The sequence below is a fragment of the Papio anubis genome, chromosome X (assembly GCF_008728515.1).
Source record: "Papio anubis isolate 15944 chromosome X, Panubis1.0, whole genome shotgun sequence".
Taxonomy (NCBI): domain Eukaryota; kingdom Metazoa; phylum Chordata; class Mammalia; order Primates; family Cercopithecidae; genus Papio; species Papio anubis.
Genome location: NC_044996.1, coordinates 125,491,784 through 125,510,228, shown reverse-complemented (window position 1 = coordinate 125,510,228; position 18,445 = coordinate 125,491,784). Strand labels below are relative to the sequence as shown.

Genomic DNA, 18,445 nt, shown 5'->3' with positions numbered 1-18,445 from the left:
GATTGTAGAGCCCACACAATAAATTTAAAGAGGTGGTAAGATAACAATACCATAACCAAAGATGGACAATACTAGCACAGAGAGGTTGCATGAACTAAAAATAAAGAAAGAAAGAAAAGTGGGCTTTTAATTCAGTGATGTGCTATGGAAAGATTTTCCTTATGGAGGACAAACACATCAATGGCAGGTATTAGTAGTGTATCAAAACCATAGTGATCTCTAAAAAAAATATTAATAGTAGTGAAAAAGTCTCTGTTAGAAAGCAACACGTTGGAAATTTAAGAGCTGATGTCATCTTTAAATATTTTTGACAAATTTGCAAGTGTTCATTAAATTTGTGTTTTATCCAACATTCTCTGAACTAAACTGATACACTGAATAAGGTTCATATGATTCCCTCTATATAAAAACTTTCCTATTTTCCCAAATTAAATCATATTTCTCTTTCTTTCTCTGTCCTACTAAAGATAGTTTCCACTGTCCTACTGGACTGAGTTATTTACTGAGTCTTGTCAGTTACTGCCAGTAAAATATTTTAATGACTTAAGACGTTGGTGGTCACATAGTTATCGTAAATTTTTCAGTCACATGGTTTCATTGGTGAGTTTACCTAGTTCCTAACAAAAATTAGGCATGGTGGCATAGGGTGCATGGGTACAGAGGTCCCAGCTACTTGGGAGACTGAGGCGGGGGGATCACCTGAGCCCAGGAGTTGGAGGCTATAGCGTGGTGTGATTATGCCTGTGAACAGTCAGTGCACTCCAGGCCTGGGCAATACAACAAGACCCCATTTCTTTTTTCTTTCTTTCTTTTTTTTTTTTTTTTGAGATGGCGTCTCGCTCTGTCACCCAGGCTGGAGTGCAGTGGCGTGATGTCGGCTCACTGCAAGCTCTGCCTCCCCGGTTCATGCCATTCTCCTGCCTCAGCCTCCTGAGTAGCTGGGACTACAGGCGCCCGCCACCACACCCGGCTAATTTTTTGTATTTTTAGTAGAGACAGGGTTTCACCGTGTTAGCCAGGATGGTCTTGATCTCCTGACCTCGTGATCCGCCCGCCTTGGCCTTCCAAAGTGCTGGGATTACAGGCGTGAGCCACCGCGCCTGGTCAGACCCCATTTCTTAAAAACACACACATATATATTTGCTTCATTAAAATACTGCTGATCATGGCTGACAAGTTATTATTGTCTCTCTATTAAAGAGAGAGACAATAAGGTGGGGGAGAATGTGAGGAGGAGCCCAAGTCCAATGCAATCACTGAAATCCAAATGCAACTGGAAAAAGAAGAATACCAGAAAATGGAATTCATGGACCTAAAGAGAAAATGCTGAATGCATCATCTTGGTAAATAAAAGCCCTGTTATGCACTGGGGTCCCTTAGCAAAGGATCTTTCACTCAGAAGATACACAGAGAGTCAAGCCAGGTAACTCCAAGGCCAACATGTCTCTCACTTACCTCTTCTGGCTGGCCATGCCTCACGGGGGAGCAGGAGCTGTAACACTGGATGGCACAAAGCCCTAGCAAACAGACTCATGACAGTCAGACTGTCTGGCAAAGGGGAGACATGCTTACTTGGATATCACAGGAGAAGATGGTCTCTTAGGAATGCCTCCAGAAAACTCGCATCTTCTCAGAGGGGACCCGAAGTTCACAACGGGAAGAGAAGTTGCTGTTCGCTGCCCCCGCTTCACCTTCTCCACCTGTAGGGGACACAGGATAGCTACAGTCCGTGACTGGCCCTACTTCCACAGTTTATGAGACTAATACTCCAGATGGAACAATGCACAGCTTTCTTTCAGAGGGATCGATATGAAGCTATAATGCTTCACATGACAGGCATCTTTGCAGGGAGGCAGGATGAGGTCATCACATTTACATTATCCAGTTAAAAAAAAATCAGCCTCAAAATGCAAAGATTTCCTTCTCCTTGTTATCTTTCAAAGAGTTAACAACACAATCATATTATGGTCCTAGACTTATAGGAACTGAAAAGAGTACAAAGATGTAAAATCACTACAAAAAATTACAAGTGGGTGAAAATGTGGTTATAACATCCAACACAGTGAGCTGTGGCCCCTGATGGTATACATGGTATAATGGGGTCTGCAACCCCATCTAGTCCTGTAGGTCTTCCCATTACCTCCCCTGGCAAAAGGGAACAGACATCAGTGCCTAGCTGGCAGAAGGTGATCCACAAAGGTTAGCTCCCTTCTCTCCCTATCACACTTTTCTGTAGCAAGTCCTCATTTGGCCCCCACACTCACATCCATCAGTCCCTTTCAACACTAATCCACTGTATAGTAAAATCCAAGAGTCTAAAACATGCATTTCTAAGAGCCACAACAGATTTGAAAAGAAAATATGGCATTGTAAAATGCAGTAGTTTTAAAATAAGTTCTGACATTATTTGATATTCCTCCCTTCAACAGGTGAGGCTTAATTCCTCTCCCCTTGAGCGTGGGTTGATCTTAGTGACTTAAAGGACACTGCAGCTTCCCGATAGCTTGCCTGGAGGGAAGCCAGCTGTGGCATCATTTGGATACTCAAGCAGCTTTATGGACAGGCCCATGCAGTGAGGAACTGAGGCCTCCTGCCAACAGCCATGAATGAGCCATCTCAGACGAGGCCCAGCTGTGCTTTCAGATGATGCAGCCCTGGCCAACACCTTGACCACACCTCATGAAAGACCTTGTACCCAGAACCACTAAGTCACTCTAAATTTCTGACCCAAAGAACCCATGCGTTAATAGATATTTGTTATTTTAAGCTGCCAAGGTTTGAGGTGATTTGTTAAGTAGCAATTGATAACTAACAAAAGTAGTATGGCATTGTGTAATTTCTAAATAAACAGACACAATTGGGGGTGCCTGCTCAACATTTAATTTACTGATAGTACCTGTAAGCCATCAAAAATGTTTAAGCTTGGCATAGTAACACGTGCCTGTAGTCCCAGCTACTCAGGAGGTTGAGGCAGGAGGATTACTTGAGCCTAGGAATTCAAGGTCAGCCTGGGCAACATAAAAAGACTTCATCTCAAAAGAATATTTAATGATTACTTTTGTAGGTAAAAGTTGATGTAGATTCTCAGTTCTAGTTAGGTGCACAGGCAAGACTGACCCAGAATCAGATATCCATAAAGAGGAAGACAGAGGATATTTAGAACATTCCTTCTGATTCCTGTCCTCTGGAGGGCAGGTTGTGACAAGGACATCATTAAGAATTTGCTCCAAGGTACTAAGACTTAAGATGATGCAAAAACTTAAGTGATTTTCAAAGGTTGGTTAAAATTTTGAACTAAATCTACCCTTTCCTGCTTTGAGCAGTCCCAGGAGATTGATGGAAACAGAGAGCCCAGGTCAAGCACAGAAGTAATAACACCATCAGACAGAACACGGTTTGTAGGAGTGAGTGGGTGGGTGATTTTAAACCTACCAGAGAGGCCTCTCCTCCTGCAAGGGCTTCTTTCCCAACATCTCCTGCGCCAGATATAGATGTAGATGTAGCTTTCTTCTTCTCAATGTTTCGAGTGGGTGAAGACTTGTAAGAAGGGTTAAGAGGGCCAAGAGGAGCTAAACGAGGACAGACAGGGAATACTAGAAAGTTACAGTATAACAGCCAGAAGGACAGAGAGTACAGATGGAAAAAGTAGAGCAGAGGTGGGAAGAACACATTTCTGTTAAAATACGACCTGGGCAATCAATATCATACTTTTCTATTGTACACAGGATGGATCTTACCCTAAAAAGGCTCCCATACTCAGGAGTCAAGTTTATTCAAGTTTATTTCAGGGGTTAAAAGTCTATACTTTGGAGCCACAGAGACCTAGCACTGCCACCTAATAGCTGGATCACCTTGGGCAGGTTATTTAACCTCTCTAAACATTGATTTCCTTGTGCACAAAAGGGTTAACATAGCAGATCTGACTGCTGTGCTTGGAAAGGCCTGCTTACATGGGTAGCCCTTGGGTGGCATCTGGGAACTTAGATTTCAGGAAGGGTTCCCACCATTAACTGATGGATGTCTAAACTGTTTATACAAACAGTATGGTTTATGCTAAGCATCTGCTTTTCTTGTGGGAGTCTGGAATCTGGGTATGTGCCTGGGAGGGGATACCTACATATCTAGCCCCCAGTAAAAACCCTAGGCAATGAGTTTCTAGCCAACTTCCCAGCCTGGCAACATTTCATACATGTTGTCACAACGTGTTGGTAGAGGAATTAAGCTCATCCCGTGTGACTCCACTGGGAGAAGACTCTTGGAAACCTGCACCTGGTTACCTCTGGACTTAATCCCATGCACCTCCTCCATTTGCTAGTTTTTTCATGTTTCCTCCTACTATAATAAATCACAGCCATGGGTTGGGCATGGTGGCTCACCTGAGCTCAGGAGGTTGAGACTAGTGTGGGCAACATGGTGAAACCCCAGCTCTACAAAAAACACAAAATTAGCTTGGCATGGGGGCACACTCCTGTAGTCCCAGCTACTCTGCAGGCTGAGGCAGGAGGATCGCTTAAGCCTGGAAAGTTGAGGCTGCAGTGAGTCAAGATCACACCACTACATTCCAACCTGGGTGACAGAGAAAGACCCCATCTCAAAAAAAAAAAAAAAAAAAAAAGCTAAGAAAGAAAAAATAAGTCAGTCATGAATGCAACTATGTTGATTCTTCCAAGTTCTCCTAGTCAATCATCAAACCTGGGGTGGTCTTGGGGAACTCTGGCACAACTAGTGTCAGAAATGGGAATTGCTGGAATGACCCTAATTCGCTGAAACATGGTAAAATCACATTTTGGGAAAAGGACAAAAGGGAGGAGAACAAACTTGTGATACCTGGGTGGCTATGAAGTTATCCATGGTATAAAACAGCAGCTGAGCTGTTGCTAGAGGTAAAAGTGACCTATGGAATTTAAAGATGACCAATGCAGCTCCAAGAGAGTTGGCTCAATGGATCCCCCTGGCTGCTTTTGGCTGTAGCACGCTAGCTAAAGTGAAGGAAAAAGCGCAGCCCAAGAGATGCCTTTGGTTTTTGTTTTCTCCTCCAAGTGAGAGTGAGACACAGCTTCCTTGCTTTTTGCCAGCAGTGGGTAGGTTGGAATTTAAACTCCAAATATTAGAATCAGAACAAGTCTCTGTAGTAGATTTTTCTGCTAGGACTTTTGTAATGGAGCCTCTGGAAAAAGGGAGCTATGAAAAGACAGGCAATTTCTAGAAAAAGACACGCTTTCTGAGTTTTAAAAATTGACTAGGGACCACTATAAATATAGAATGCCCTTCATGGGGCCCAAAACTATAAAAAGATCCTGGATGCTGCTAGACTGGGTCACATACAAGTGCCCACAAGACAGGGCTTGTTCTCTGATGGGACCATCCAGTCAAGCTGCTCATTGGCTCTATATTTCTGATGCGGAGTCTGATTATATTCGCAACACATGACTCCTACAAAAGCTCCAAGTCACATCACAGGCGATGTGACTCTTTCAGCCATCCCTGACAGATTGAACTCCATCCCCTCTGGAGAAAGTGTCACTGCTGTTGATGTTTTGTGTTTAATTTTCTGGAGTAGCTGCAGTTTGTAATAGACTGAGATCCTGACTATATTTCCTCTACCTTTCTCTCACTACACGTGTCAGTAAAGCAATTTGCTAAATGCAGCTGTCACTGGAAAGGGATTGATCCTTTCTAGGCTGCTCACTGGATAAATGATCAAGATGAAAGGGCTCAGAGGTGATACAAACCTACTTTAAAATGTTTTGAAAATTTAGGATTTTAGCCTAATACCTGAACACAATATATCTTTCTGGTTAAGTTGGATTAAAAATGGGTTTTAACAAATGCTTTTGTCCTTTCTTTGAAAGGTCTGGGTGAGAGTAGGGGATGATTAAGAAAATGTAAAGTTTTGATTATTGACCAGGACATGGAGAAAAACAACATAATCCAACACCTGGGGTGATACAGGGATAGGGAAGGACACTTGTGCTCTGTTTTTCATAACTGCTCCTGGAAGCGCTCTCCTTCCTGAAGGAAAACTCCCTGTGCTGAAAGCACCTTGGGCTCAGACCCATGGCTGAGCCTAGATGGCACGTGACAGCATGACTATGAGTCAGCAGGGGTGGGGCCAGCTCCTGTATGTCCCACAGAACACCTCCAGATGCCGTCTGCACTTGCCAAGAAGATGAAGTAGGGTCACTGGTAGAACTGTTTGGGACTGATGGCCTCAGGCAGCCCCCATAAAACCTGGGACGGAGCTGAATTACCTGCACTGGACTGAGCACCCTGAGGTACCAGTCACCACAGTGGGAGGCCACGTTGGTGACTGCCTGACCAATGATAACCCTGCTAGTGTGCCCTAACATCTTCAACTCTTTGTTTCCAGGGAACCACATGAGCCCTTGGGGATCACAGTTCCTATGTGCGTGCCATGATTATCATGACACCGCGTCAGGCCTGGAAGGCATTCAGATCAGTTTCAACTTACTGGCCAGAGCTGTTCTGGGCCTGAGTTGATGCCACAGGCCAGGTAAAAAGATTCATATAGCAACTGATGGAGGAGGTCACCTGGCTGTCCCAAACAGACCTTTCTAAGGCCAGGTGCAGTGGCTTAAGCCTGTAATCCCAGCACTTTGGGAGGCCGAGGTGGGAGGATTGCTTGAGTCCCAGAGTTTGAGACCAACCTGGGCAACACAGGGAGACCCTATCTCTACAAAAAAAAAAAAAATTAGCTAGGTGTGGTAGCACACACCTATAGTCCCAGCTACTCAGGAGACTTAGGTGGGATGATCACTTAAGCCCAGGAGGTTGAGGATGCGTTGAGCCATGATCATGCCACTGCACTCCAGCGTGGCTAAGAGCAACAGAGCAAGACCTTGTCTCCAAAATAAATAAATAAATAAATAAATAGGAAAGAAAAGAAAGAAAGAGAAGAAAAAAGACAGACTTTCTGGTTAATGAGATTTGCTTTAACTGCTAAGTCCCAGAACCCCTAAAGGACATAACTGAGATCAATATTGCAGGATGGTCTCACCCCCTGCTGTATGGTGCCCCACTGAAAAATTTTCTGTAAAGACACCTTGGCCAAGGGTCAAGTGGGTGGGCTGTGCAAAAATGAGCTAACATAGCAGGCCTGACTGCCGTCCCTATAAAAGCCTGCTTACAAGGTTAGCCTCTGACCGGCACCTGGGAACTTAGATTTTGAGACGACCCCCGCCTTTAACTGATGAGTGGCTCACTGGGCATAAACAAACAACATGTTGAATACCTGTTTTCCTTCTGGGAACCTGGAATTTGGGTATGTGCTGGGCAAGGGGTGCATGTGACCAGCCCCCTGTAAAAACCGGGGGCACCGAGTCTCTAAAAAGCTTCCCTGGTTGGCAACATTTCACACATGTTGTCATAACTCATTGCTGGGGTGAAAGGCATCCTGAGTGGCTCCACTGGAGAGGACGTTGGAAGCTTGTGCCTGGTCTTCCCAAGATTTTGTCCCATGTGCCTTTCCCCTTTGCTCACTTTGCTTGCATCCTTTCACTGGGGATCCTGTGAGTCTTCCTAGCAAATCACTGATCCTGGAGTTGCTATTAGGGAACCGCAACATATTCCTTATTCTCAAAATGGGGTACTTCCTACTTGCTAGGGTTTTTTGATATATAATTCATATACCATAAAATTCACCCTTTAAAAAGTGTACAGGACAAGCATGGTGGCTCATACCTGTAATCCTAGCACTTTGGGAGGCCGACACAGATGGGTCACGCTTGAGCCCAAGAGTTTGAGACCAGCCTGAGCAACATAGTGAGACCCTGTCCCTACAAAGAATCCAAAAAATTAGCCAGGCATGGTGGTGTGTGCCTGTAGTCCCAGCTACTTGGGAAGCTGTGGTGAGAGGAGGGCTTGGAGTTCGAGGCTGCAGTGAGCTATGATCACATCACTGCATTCCACCCAGGGTAAAAGAGCAAGACCCTGTCTTTAAATACATATACATATACATATACACATACACATATACACACAATTTGGAGGTTTTAGTACATTCACAAGGTTGTGGAACCATAACCACAGTCTACTTCTAAAACATTTTCAAGATTCCCCAAATAAACTCTTTGTCCGTTAAGCAGTCACTCCCCTTCCTTCCCTCCTCCAATCTCTGATAACCACCATCTATTGTCCATCTTCACGGATTTTCCTATTTCAGACATTTCACGTAAATAGAAGCGTACAATTTGTGGCCTTTTGCAACTGGTTTCTTTCACTTAGTATAATATTTTCAAGGTTCATCTATCTTGCGGTATGTATCTGTATTTTTTTTTTTTTTTTTTTTTTTGAGATGGAGTCTCACTCTATCACCCAAGCTGGAGTACAGTGGTGCAATCTGGGCTCACTACAGTCTCCACTTCCTGGGCTCAAGTGATTCTCCTGTCTTAGCCTCCCAAGTAGATGGGATTACAGGTGTGCACCACCACACTCACCTAATTTTTGTATTTTTAGTATTTTTAGTAGAGATGGGGTTTCACTATGTTGGCCATACTGGTCTCGAACTCCCCACCTCAAGTGAACCGCCCGCATCAGCCTCCCAAAGTGCTGGGATTACAGGCATGAGCCACCATGTCTGGCCTGTATTTCTTTTTATAGCTGAATAATATTCTACTTTATGGGTATATCACATTTTGTTTCCACTTTGTGGCTATTGTAAGTTTTTGTGCAAACATATGTTTTTAATTTCCTTGGCTGTATACCTAGAAGTGGAATTGCTGGGTCGTAAGGCAACTCCATGCTTAAGTTTTTGAGGAACTGTCAGACCATGTTCTACAGCAGTTGCACATTCCCACCAGCAGTGAGGGAAGAGTGTCTCCACACCTCCACCAACATGTGGTTATTTCCCCTTTTAAAAAAATTGTAGTCATCCTAGTGGGTGTAAAGTGGCAACCCACTATGGTTTTGATTTGCATTTCCCTAATGATTAATGATGTTGAGCATCTTATGAACTTATTAGCTATCTGTACAACTTCTTTGCAGAAACAGTATAACTGTTTGGAAGCAGCTACAACTAGGCAGAAGTTTTATGTCATTTATGTATCATCACACTGAGTACACTATCTTGAGAATAGAGAGTAGGTGGACACAGTGCTGCTCATCTGGAAACAAAGAGAATCCCAGCCCCCACGAATCCTGACATGATGACTTGATCTGCTTTGATAAAGGCAGAGCTTTGATGGTCTGGTCCAGTGTTTCTCAGACTTCAATGTGCAGGTTGGGTGGGGCCTTCCAACCAAGCTCCTAGATGCTGCTGCCGTTGCTGGTCGATGGATCACTTTTTCAGTAGTGAAGCTCTAAACTTCTGTTGAGCTTTTACTCTGTGCTAATCATTGTGCTATCTCATTTGCGTGCACTCTCTCATTTAATCCTCACAATAATTTTAAATAGCTCCATCTTATAGATGAGAAAAATGAGGCTTAAAGAAGTTAATTAACTTACCCCCAATGGTGAGAGCTAGTGAATGGCAGAGCTGGCTATGGGACTCCCCAGACTGGTCTACAGGCTATTTTGCCACATCATCTCTGAAGTCTACTAACCTGCAGAGTTCATCAAGTGGGTTTCTCTTCCCCTAAAGTACATGCTCTCACTCATAAAATAATTTACTCACCTCTGTGACACTCAAAAGAAACATAAAACAGTAAAACACTGGTAGAAGACGTTATTAACCAATGAAGACATTTCACAAAGCCAGCAAATAGGAAGCAAAATCCAAAAATTCAGGAGTAAATCCTAGGCTGACCAAAACCTCTTTGGGCATTTTCCCTGGTGTTACCAGCTTAGCCTCTTTTACCTGAATCACTGGCCTGCCCAGAGAGCATGACTGAAGCTCTGCTTCTGGCTAAAGAAGACTGTGTGGGTGTCAACAGTCGCGAAACAAGAATGGCTTCCATTGGACTAAGGTGCATGCGATGAGCTGAGGGATGGAATCAAATGAAAATTTTAAAAAGCAAAATTAAAACAAAACAAAATAAAACGTTTAAATAACACAATGCATGGTGCAAATTAACTTTTGGGTGGCAGAACATGGAAAATAAAAATATTTGAACAAAGGATGGATTTGGAATTTGTCATAGTAAAATAAAACAAATAATGTGTCCTTTAGAGTTTGGGAAAGTGCATTAATTGTCACGAGGTACCAGAATCCATTCAATATGCTATTGCAGTACAGTGACCTGTATCACTCAGAGAATTAGCCCACCTCCCAGATGTAATATGGACTCAGGAAATCATTTATGGCCAGGCATGGTGGCTCATGCTTGTTATCCCAACACTTTGGGAGGTCAAGGCAGTCGGGTCACTTGAACTCAAGAATTTGAGACCAGCCCGGGCAACATGGCGAAACCTCGTCTCTACAAAAAATACAAAAAAATTAGCTGGGCATGGTGATGTGCACCTGTAGTCCCAGCTACTTGAGGCTGAAGTGAGAGGATGGCTTGAGCCCAGGAGGCAGAGTTTGCAGTGAGCCAAGATTGTATCACTGCACTCCAGCCTGTGCAACAGAGAGCCTGTCTCCAAAAAAAAAAAAAAAAAAAAAAAATTCCTTTACTCCAAGTAGAAAAAAATTATGCCTATAAAACACTTGTTTTAGGTCCTGTGCTAAGAAACATTTCATAACACACTGATTTTTAAATAAAATGTCATCCTGTAATAGTATAAAAATATATATTTTCATACTTTTTACATGTCAATAAGGGTAAAAATTAAGTGAGAGGCACAAAAATACAAACAGCCAACTGATTATCAGCTTTAATGAAAGATAGTAGTATTCATAATCTAGAAGTCAATGACCAAAATATTTATATCAGTTTAGAATGTATTATATATGGCAATGAATTAACTTTTCCCTCACTCTGTATTCGGCTCTTCATCACTTCCAGGTTCCTGGTGCTTACCATGAACTGCATCACAGATCAGTAGCGTTATGAACCTTATAGGGTCTCTGACACACATAACATGCCTCTGGGATAGAGGTACAAGGTCAGTGTCAGTGGAAACAACCAGGAAGGCACACCAGCCTCTGCCAAGTCGCAACCAGCCTCTTGCTCTGCCCTTGGTGATAACTTGTGCTAAACACTCCACTGGCACCTGATACTTCTTCAGTGTTGCTTTAGAATAAACATTTAGTGCATGGAGAGCTTCCCTTATTTCCTTAACCTATATACTCTGAAAGGTATAAACAGACTTTCAGTGACTTATCTGAGCCTTTGTGAGAATGCAGACCGTGTTAAATCTCCTCAGGTTCTGGAACTGGCACACGTCCCATACACATCATCTCCCAACTCAAAACAGAGTGCCACCCATTCTTTTCCTCTTTTAGAGGCCTCATTAGTTCTGTGCTTCTCTTTTCATCTACAAAATGGGCAGGGCTATAAACCACAGACGATGGCAGAACCCCATTTTTTCACATATCTAAGCCTCCTATGTAACTATAACTTATCAATTCTGCTCTTTCTGGTTAATCAACTGTATTCCATCATTGACCAGGCAGTTACTTTAATGGTCACATCTGCCCACTGGTTAATTAATTCCTGGGTGGGCTAACTCCTACATGCAATGTGGAAAACAGAACAGTCTCTTTCAGACTGGGAGGCTGCATTAATTCTTGCCTCTATTCAACAACGACCTGGCTCTAAAGAGCCATGCCACGTTCCAAAGTCCCATCGACAAGGCCCTAGGGCTCCCACATTCAGACCACAAGACTAGGACAATGATGGTATCTGCAGAAGGCTCAAGAGGAGGCTCTCACAAAGACCAAAGTTAAGATGCTCACACCAGAAAAGAAACAAACTGGAGAGACCAAGTCTACACATTCACTTGCCTCGGTCTGGGGAATAGGATATTGCCACGGTGGATGAAGACAGGCGTTTACTCATGGGAGGCTCCGTCGGCTTTGGCAAATTCATAGTTGATGTTGAAAGTTTGTCACATGCTGCAGAGAAATGCATTAAAGACATTGGTATTCATCACACTACTGTAGAACCGAGAAACACATATCCCGTAGTGTCCTTCCTGTCCTCATCCACACACCTCCTAAATGCTGTGGCACAGCATGCTCTGCTTTCATCATCCTGGCATCTCATTATCCTAATCTGGAAATGCCCAGGCTACAGCAGCCCTTGGTCTGCAGCAAGATCTCTGCAATTTCTTCACTGTGTTGTCATCTTCAATTTCAAATGTTCAACCTTACTCAACTGTTCAACTAAAGCCATGTTAATCCCACCAACAAATCATTTTCTTTTGTCTAGGAATTTTTTAGCATGCTCACATCACACAAAAACAAAACCAACTTGGACCCAGAGACAAATCACCAACCACTGGAAAACGCCTTATGGTCTGACTGTCACTGCTTGCTGAAACTGATTCTTTTATGAAGGTTATCTATAGCTCAGGCTGGAGAGAGAGGAAATCCGTCCTCTCGGAGTTGTATTTAAAGCAGAACAGCCTCTTTAGCAGTTGGTTTTCCTTTTCTTACTTAGTAAGAAACAGATCAAAATGGCCCTTTTGCAAATGCTTTCACTGTTTGAGGTTAGGATTTTAACAGGCAACCTTGAGTTTGGTGTTCTCAAGGTCGTTATTTCAGTCATTATTTCAGACTGGTCTCTAAATTAAACCATTATAGCAAACAAAGAGATGCTGACAGTGCCCTGTCAAGCTATGTTAAAGCCTGAGGCCAAAAGAAAAATGTGTGCTCTTGGTTGTAGAAAAAGCAAAGTCATCAATAATATTTTCAAAATCTACTCCTCTGCTCATCTTGTTTTCACATGAGAACTGCTATGAGAACTGCCATGTTCTATAATTTCTGCTGACCAAATGACAATCTTAAATAATTTTTTCTTTTTTTTTTTTTTTTTTTGAGATGGAGTCTCACTCTGTCTCCCAGGCTACAGTGCAGTGGCACGATCTCAGCTCACTGCAACCTCCGCCTCCCGGGTTCAAGTGATTCTCCTGCCTCAGCCTCCTGAGCAGCTGGGACTACAGGCACTCGCCACCATGCCCAGCTAATTTTTGTATTGTTAGTAGAGACGGTATTTCACCATGTTGGCCAGGATGGTCTTGATCTCTTGACCTTGTGATCGGCCTCAGCTTCCCAAAGTGCTGGGATTACAGGCGTGAGCCACTGCACCTGGCCCCAAAATTTTTAATTAACTAAAGCTGAAGTAAAAGTATAATAAATTTGATTTGCATATAAATAAAGTATTTAAAGTTGAAATGTGAGTTTTAATACTCCTACTTTTCCATTTTTCCATATTTTAAACTACTTTAACGTTTTGAAAAAATTAAACATTAGAAATTACATAAAATCATGTATATAGGGGTGCACATTTTCCCTTTTGCTTCAGGCTCTGATATGCTCAGCATGGCACTGGCCTTTAGAAATGTGTTGTTTATTACGTATTGTTTTGCATTAATTTTGATTTTAAAAATATCACATTAAGATATTATTTTATCTTTATTACTGAGATTTTTGGCACTCCCTTAAACTGTGTGCTCTAGTCAAGTACTATACTCATTTCACCCTGGCCCGGGCCCTGGGTGGTGATTCCCAGTGGGTGATTACTCCATCTCTCTGCAACTTTCTTTTCTTTTTAAGACGGAGTCTTGCTCCATCACCCAGGCTGGAGTGCACTGGCACGATCTCACTGCAACCTCTGCCTCCCGGGTTCAAGCAATTCTCTTGCCTCAGCCTCCTGAGTAGCTGGGGCTACAGGCAATCGCCACCACACTTGACTAATTTTTGTATTTTTAGTAGAGGCGGGGTTTCACCATGATGGCCAGGTGAACTCCTGATCTCAACTGATCTGCCTGCCTCGGCCTCCCAAAGTGCTGGGATTACAGGCACGAGCCACCACGCCTGGCCCTCCGGCACCTTTCTTAGGGGGAATGCCAGTGCCCATGCTAGAGGTAACTCTGCTTGTGCAGCAAAATTGCTGTTACGAAGCACCCCCAGTAAGGATTATTAATTGTCAAAGGAATGTCAGAAACCAAGGATATTGATTCCTGCTGCTAATATGACCTTCTGCATTGCTGGTAAATACTGCATCCCTTTTACATCTTTTTTTTTTTTTTTTTTTTTTTTGCCAGTTACAGATGGATTGAATTTCTAAAGTCATTATTAAATGGGAACAAAGTTTGGCTAGTTCTGTCCTTGATCTAGACCACAGGAGTTTCCCAGGCCTGTATATAAAACAGCCTATTAGACAGAGAGATAAAATCAAGCACAAAGCCAAATTATCTAATTATTTCGATTCCCAGTGTTAGCACTGATAAACTCCCTACCACTCCCTCTCAAACACCTCTCCAGGAATCTATCACTTTAACACTAAGCCCAAGTTTTCCATTCAGAACTCTGGGTGAATACAGGTTTTGGTAACCAGAAGTAATCAGAATGCCCTACTACTTAATGTCTACAACAGATGATGAAGAGATTGTTAAAAGATCTGAATGTGCAAAAATCCAACACTGACAAGATTTTCAAGGCAGACATTAGTGAGTTGAGGATAAAATGTCTCCAGGGCACTAAGATGTAAGGCATGCACCACTCTATAATGACAGAGGAACAAAAAAATATGGGTATGTCATTCACGTTGCTAGAAAAAAAAAAAAAAAAAATTGTAACAGGCCAGACTAAGAAATCAGTTGTAAAACTGCTTGACACAGACGTGGTGATGGAGGAGGGTGATCAGAACAGTTATCACAAAATGCTATGGCACAGTGATGCTCGGATATACCGTTGGTGGACTCGGCAGCTGCGGCAGTGGTCCCTGCATCCGGAGGGAGGGTGCTGGCTGCTAAACCTAGAGGAGGGGGTGGGGTATTTTCTGATTCACCTACACAGCAAAAAATCAGAGCAAAGAGAGGTAAAAGAAAAAAGTCCCAATTTCTTGTTGCTTCTTAGTTTCTAATTAGGAAATTAGAAAAAGTAACTGAAATGCGTTGTTGGCTTTTCAAAAAAGAAAAAATAAAGTATATTTACTGCCCAAAGGTTAAAAGCACAATACAGCAAAGTCAAGAACTGTCCTGTAAACTCAAATGCATTTGCTCTTAGATAGAGCTAGTACACACCTCCCGCATAATAGAATGCTAAGATCGCTGAAATGTAGTGAGACACTGAAAAGAAGGAAAAGCCATCCAGAGACTAGTAACAATCCATACATTAAATTACAGATTTGAAAATTTAAAGATGAGTATGAACTGGTAATGAAATAAGTCACCTTCAAACAAAGTCGAAAAAGCAACAAAAATTTAAAATGAAGCAGGAAATAGTCCAGCCCTTTTTGGAGGGTAACTGCCACTCTGCTTTTCCTGATCACATCTGGAACAGTAACAGAGTCTCCTGCCGTTTCCCTCCCCTGAAGTCAGACCAGCCCTGGGCTTGCCAGCTGGGCCCAGCTCACTGGGCTCTGCGTTCAGTCTTTTCTTTTGCTCTCCCTCAAAGCCCAGTTTTTGTGTCAACTGCTGTTTGCTATCAAGAAGAACGCACAGATCCTCTTCGTAACAAACGCATGCATAGGAATCTTGGCAGTTTTAAACATCACATCTGAACGTGGTGCCTCTGAAAAGCTGTACAAAGCATCCCCCAGATCCTGGAGACACCCAGCGGTGCCCATGATCCCCTGCCTGCTCCATTATTTCCCACCCGGGACCTGAAATACAGGGGCAACCCTACACTCACCATCATGTCCTCCAGGTCCAATGGCCAGTGGTGCTCCCCACGAATACTTCTTTTTCAGCTCCAGCTGCTGTGTGCGCTCCAGGGACCGGCGCATCATCGCCTCCAGCCGTTCCTACACAGTTCATGTAACGCGAGTGTTAACAAGATTAACTAGCTGGCCCCACCACACTGCCTGCTGCCTCAGTGCATGGTGTGAGTCACCAAATGGGGCTTTCTGTGCTCAGCATCCAAAATGCAGGCATACGTGCTCTCTCTGCCACACCAGCGTGTTCTGGGTAGGTGAAGAGTAAACAATGCGGCTAGGCTAGCACTGGTTCTCAACCCGAACACTGCGCGTCCTGTCCCCTCCCCTCTCCGGGGAGAAGCTGCCCTAGGAATAATGCCCAATAAGCATTAACTCCTTGAGGCCTATCTCAAGCCACTTTGCCCTATCCAGGAGGACTGGAATTCTGCTCCAGAACCAAGATCATCCTTTCTAGTTAAAAGTATAAAACATTTTGCTTTGAGAAAATTTTAATGCAAATATAATTTGAGTTTTTGGGGTGATACATGACACTGAGATCTATTTTGCAAAGCTGCATTTTCATCTTAGAACTTCTTAAAGGGGAACCAACTGTTTTACATAGTGTGACAATTTTCTGCTATATAGTAATCTGGGATAATATTGCATATTCCATAATTTTCAAGAGGCAAGAGTAAAGAACCTTCTGGCCACAAAATAAAGCATCCATGCATTCACAGTTACGTATGTAGAGGAGGCAGGGAGGCAGAACCCAATAATTTTTAACCGGAAGAGAAAAACAACCATTAGGCTTTGGCTTCTCTTGTAACAGTATTTATCAAAAACACTCTCCTGTATTACCCAAATTGTTACTTTCATAAAGTTGTCCTTGGTGCTGCAGTGAAGGTGCTCTAATTCTGCACTCCCCACCACCTCCATGATACTGCAAATACCAACTCCTCTCCCTATCTCCACTGGAGAAGGCCTGAGCTAGCAGTTATAATGACACCCTTTTGCCCTCATAAAGCCCAACCCTGAGATGCTCCAGGAATTGGGTTAATTGTAGCCTGACTCCAAAACAAAAAGATACAATTGTCTCATGGCTTAAAGAAACACACACAGAAGCAAAATTAAGTTAGGACAGCATCAACTGAGTAACCATGACTTAAAGATGAGGAAAAGGCTCCTTTACGTCACACTTACTAGAAACATATAAAGGTCATTTAATAGGTATCTGGATTTATCCCTTCTGTCTATACCAGAGGGATGAGATGAGGATCTGGCTTCTTCACATCTCAGCCTCCTCTGCATAATTTTTCTCTGAATAGCACTTTGCTAAGAGACTGCCTCTCCAGGGACCTGTGAGCAGAAAGGGGGATTTTTACCTCCTGTAAGTCTTAGATTTGTATTAGCTATTAACTGTGCTCTTGTTTTTGGCCTGAGACTCTACAATCATGAGTATGCATGCCTTGGCAGAGTCCAGTCCTCATGACCCTGACCCATTAAATGATGATGGCCAACTCTGACAGTCTGCCTGATAAAAGCTGGGGCTTGGAGGGAAGAGAACTCTGCCATGTGATGCCTGAAGTACAGCCACTCGAGAATGGGGCTGAACAGTATTTCATTATATGGTTTTAACATAAAGTGTTTAACCAATGACCTAACTGAAGTGTTGAAACCTTTCATCCTAGAGTGAATTAAGTACTGGGTGGGTTACGGTAGATTTCCTACATGCCAGAAGGACCTCAAAATGTGGTCCCTTCTCTACTAGAGGACCGATGAGAACAAAGAACAGTGAGCTTCACTGAACCAGCCTGACCACTGATCAGCTATCTGGGAGGCATCGTTGTAAGGGAATGAGTACTCACTGAAAGCCAGACCTGCCCCTGGACTTTTCAGTGGCCTCTAGAAAAACTACCCCTGCCATCCATCCCCAGCCGACTGAGCTGCTCCAAATCCCACCACTGGAGATTCATTCCTTCAGACCTTGAGGTAGCTGATGAAAACACAGCTGTCCCTGAGAGAAAAACACACTCACTTTGTATCACCCACTTTTGGAGAGCTGATGAGAAATAGATGATAACCAAGTTCTTAGAGAAGAGGATTTATGGAACCCCAAAAAGTCAGAATGGGGTGATTCACACATACAGAAAACAAAAGTTGTCCAGTGCACAAGTCTTATTTAATGTTAGTCCTGTATAGGTCAGTATTGCCTCGTGTCTGTGTGTATCTTTTTGTTCCTTCATATGGGACTCCATATCCCAGATATGGAGTCAGGAGGTAAGGATTCAAATCCTACCTCTGCCTGCCGCTTTTTATCCCTGTGAACTTGAGCTAATCATTTCAGTCCTGGGCTTCAGTTTCCTTGCCTGTAAAATGGGGATGAGCTTACCTACATCACCAGGTCACTCTAAGTCTATGGGATAATGACTAGTATGCAGTAAATCGTTAAAAAAGCTAAGTGAATCTGAATTTAAGAGGAAGATTCTTATCAGGACCATTTACAGCAATAGTTCTCAAATCTGAGAGATCAGGTAGGAGAATCCCCTGGAGAAATTGTTAAAACCCTGGGGTTTATCCCCAGAGTTTCTGAGTCAATAGGTCTGGGGTGGAGTCTGCTGAGAATCTGCATTTCTAACAAGTTCCCAGGTGCTGCTGGTCATGGGACGCCCAAGCAAGAGCCACTGGTTAGAGGAAAGGCTGAGCATGAGAAAGTGAGCATGAGAAAGTTCCATCACATTAGAAAA

General features: G+C 43.2%; 1 protein-coding gene across 16 annotated transcripts in view; it reads right to left on the bottom strand.

Moving 5' to 3' along the window:
- Nucleotides 1–18,445, bottom strand: part of MAP7D2 (MAP7 domain containing 2) — a 116,873-nt gene that overhangs the window by 35,171 nt on the left and 63,257 nt on the right. For 3 of the 16 annotated variants that reach the window (XM_009197312.4, XM_017954208.3, XM_017954207.2), the window contains 6 exons: nt 15,698–15,809; nt 14,754–14,852; nt 11,843–11,953; nt 9,815–9,937; nt 3,433–3,593; nt 1,573–1,700 (listed from right to left, as the gene is read on the bottom strand). In XM_009197312.4, coding sequence (XP_009195576.2) covers nt 1,573–1,700; nt 3,433–3,593; nt 9,815–9,937; nt 11,843–11,953; nt 14,754–14,852; nt 15,698–15,809 — 734 coding nt within the window. The remainder of the gene's footprint in view (nt 1–1,572; nt 1,701–3,432; nt 3,594–9,814; nt 9,938–11,842; nt 11,954–14,753; nt 14,853–15,697; nt 15,810–18,445) is intronic. The other 13 variants (XM_017954205.3, XM_009197314.3, XM_009197315.4 and 10 more) reach the window with 10 other exon arrangements.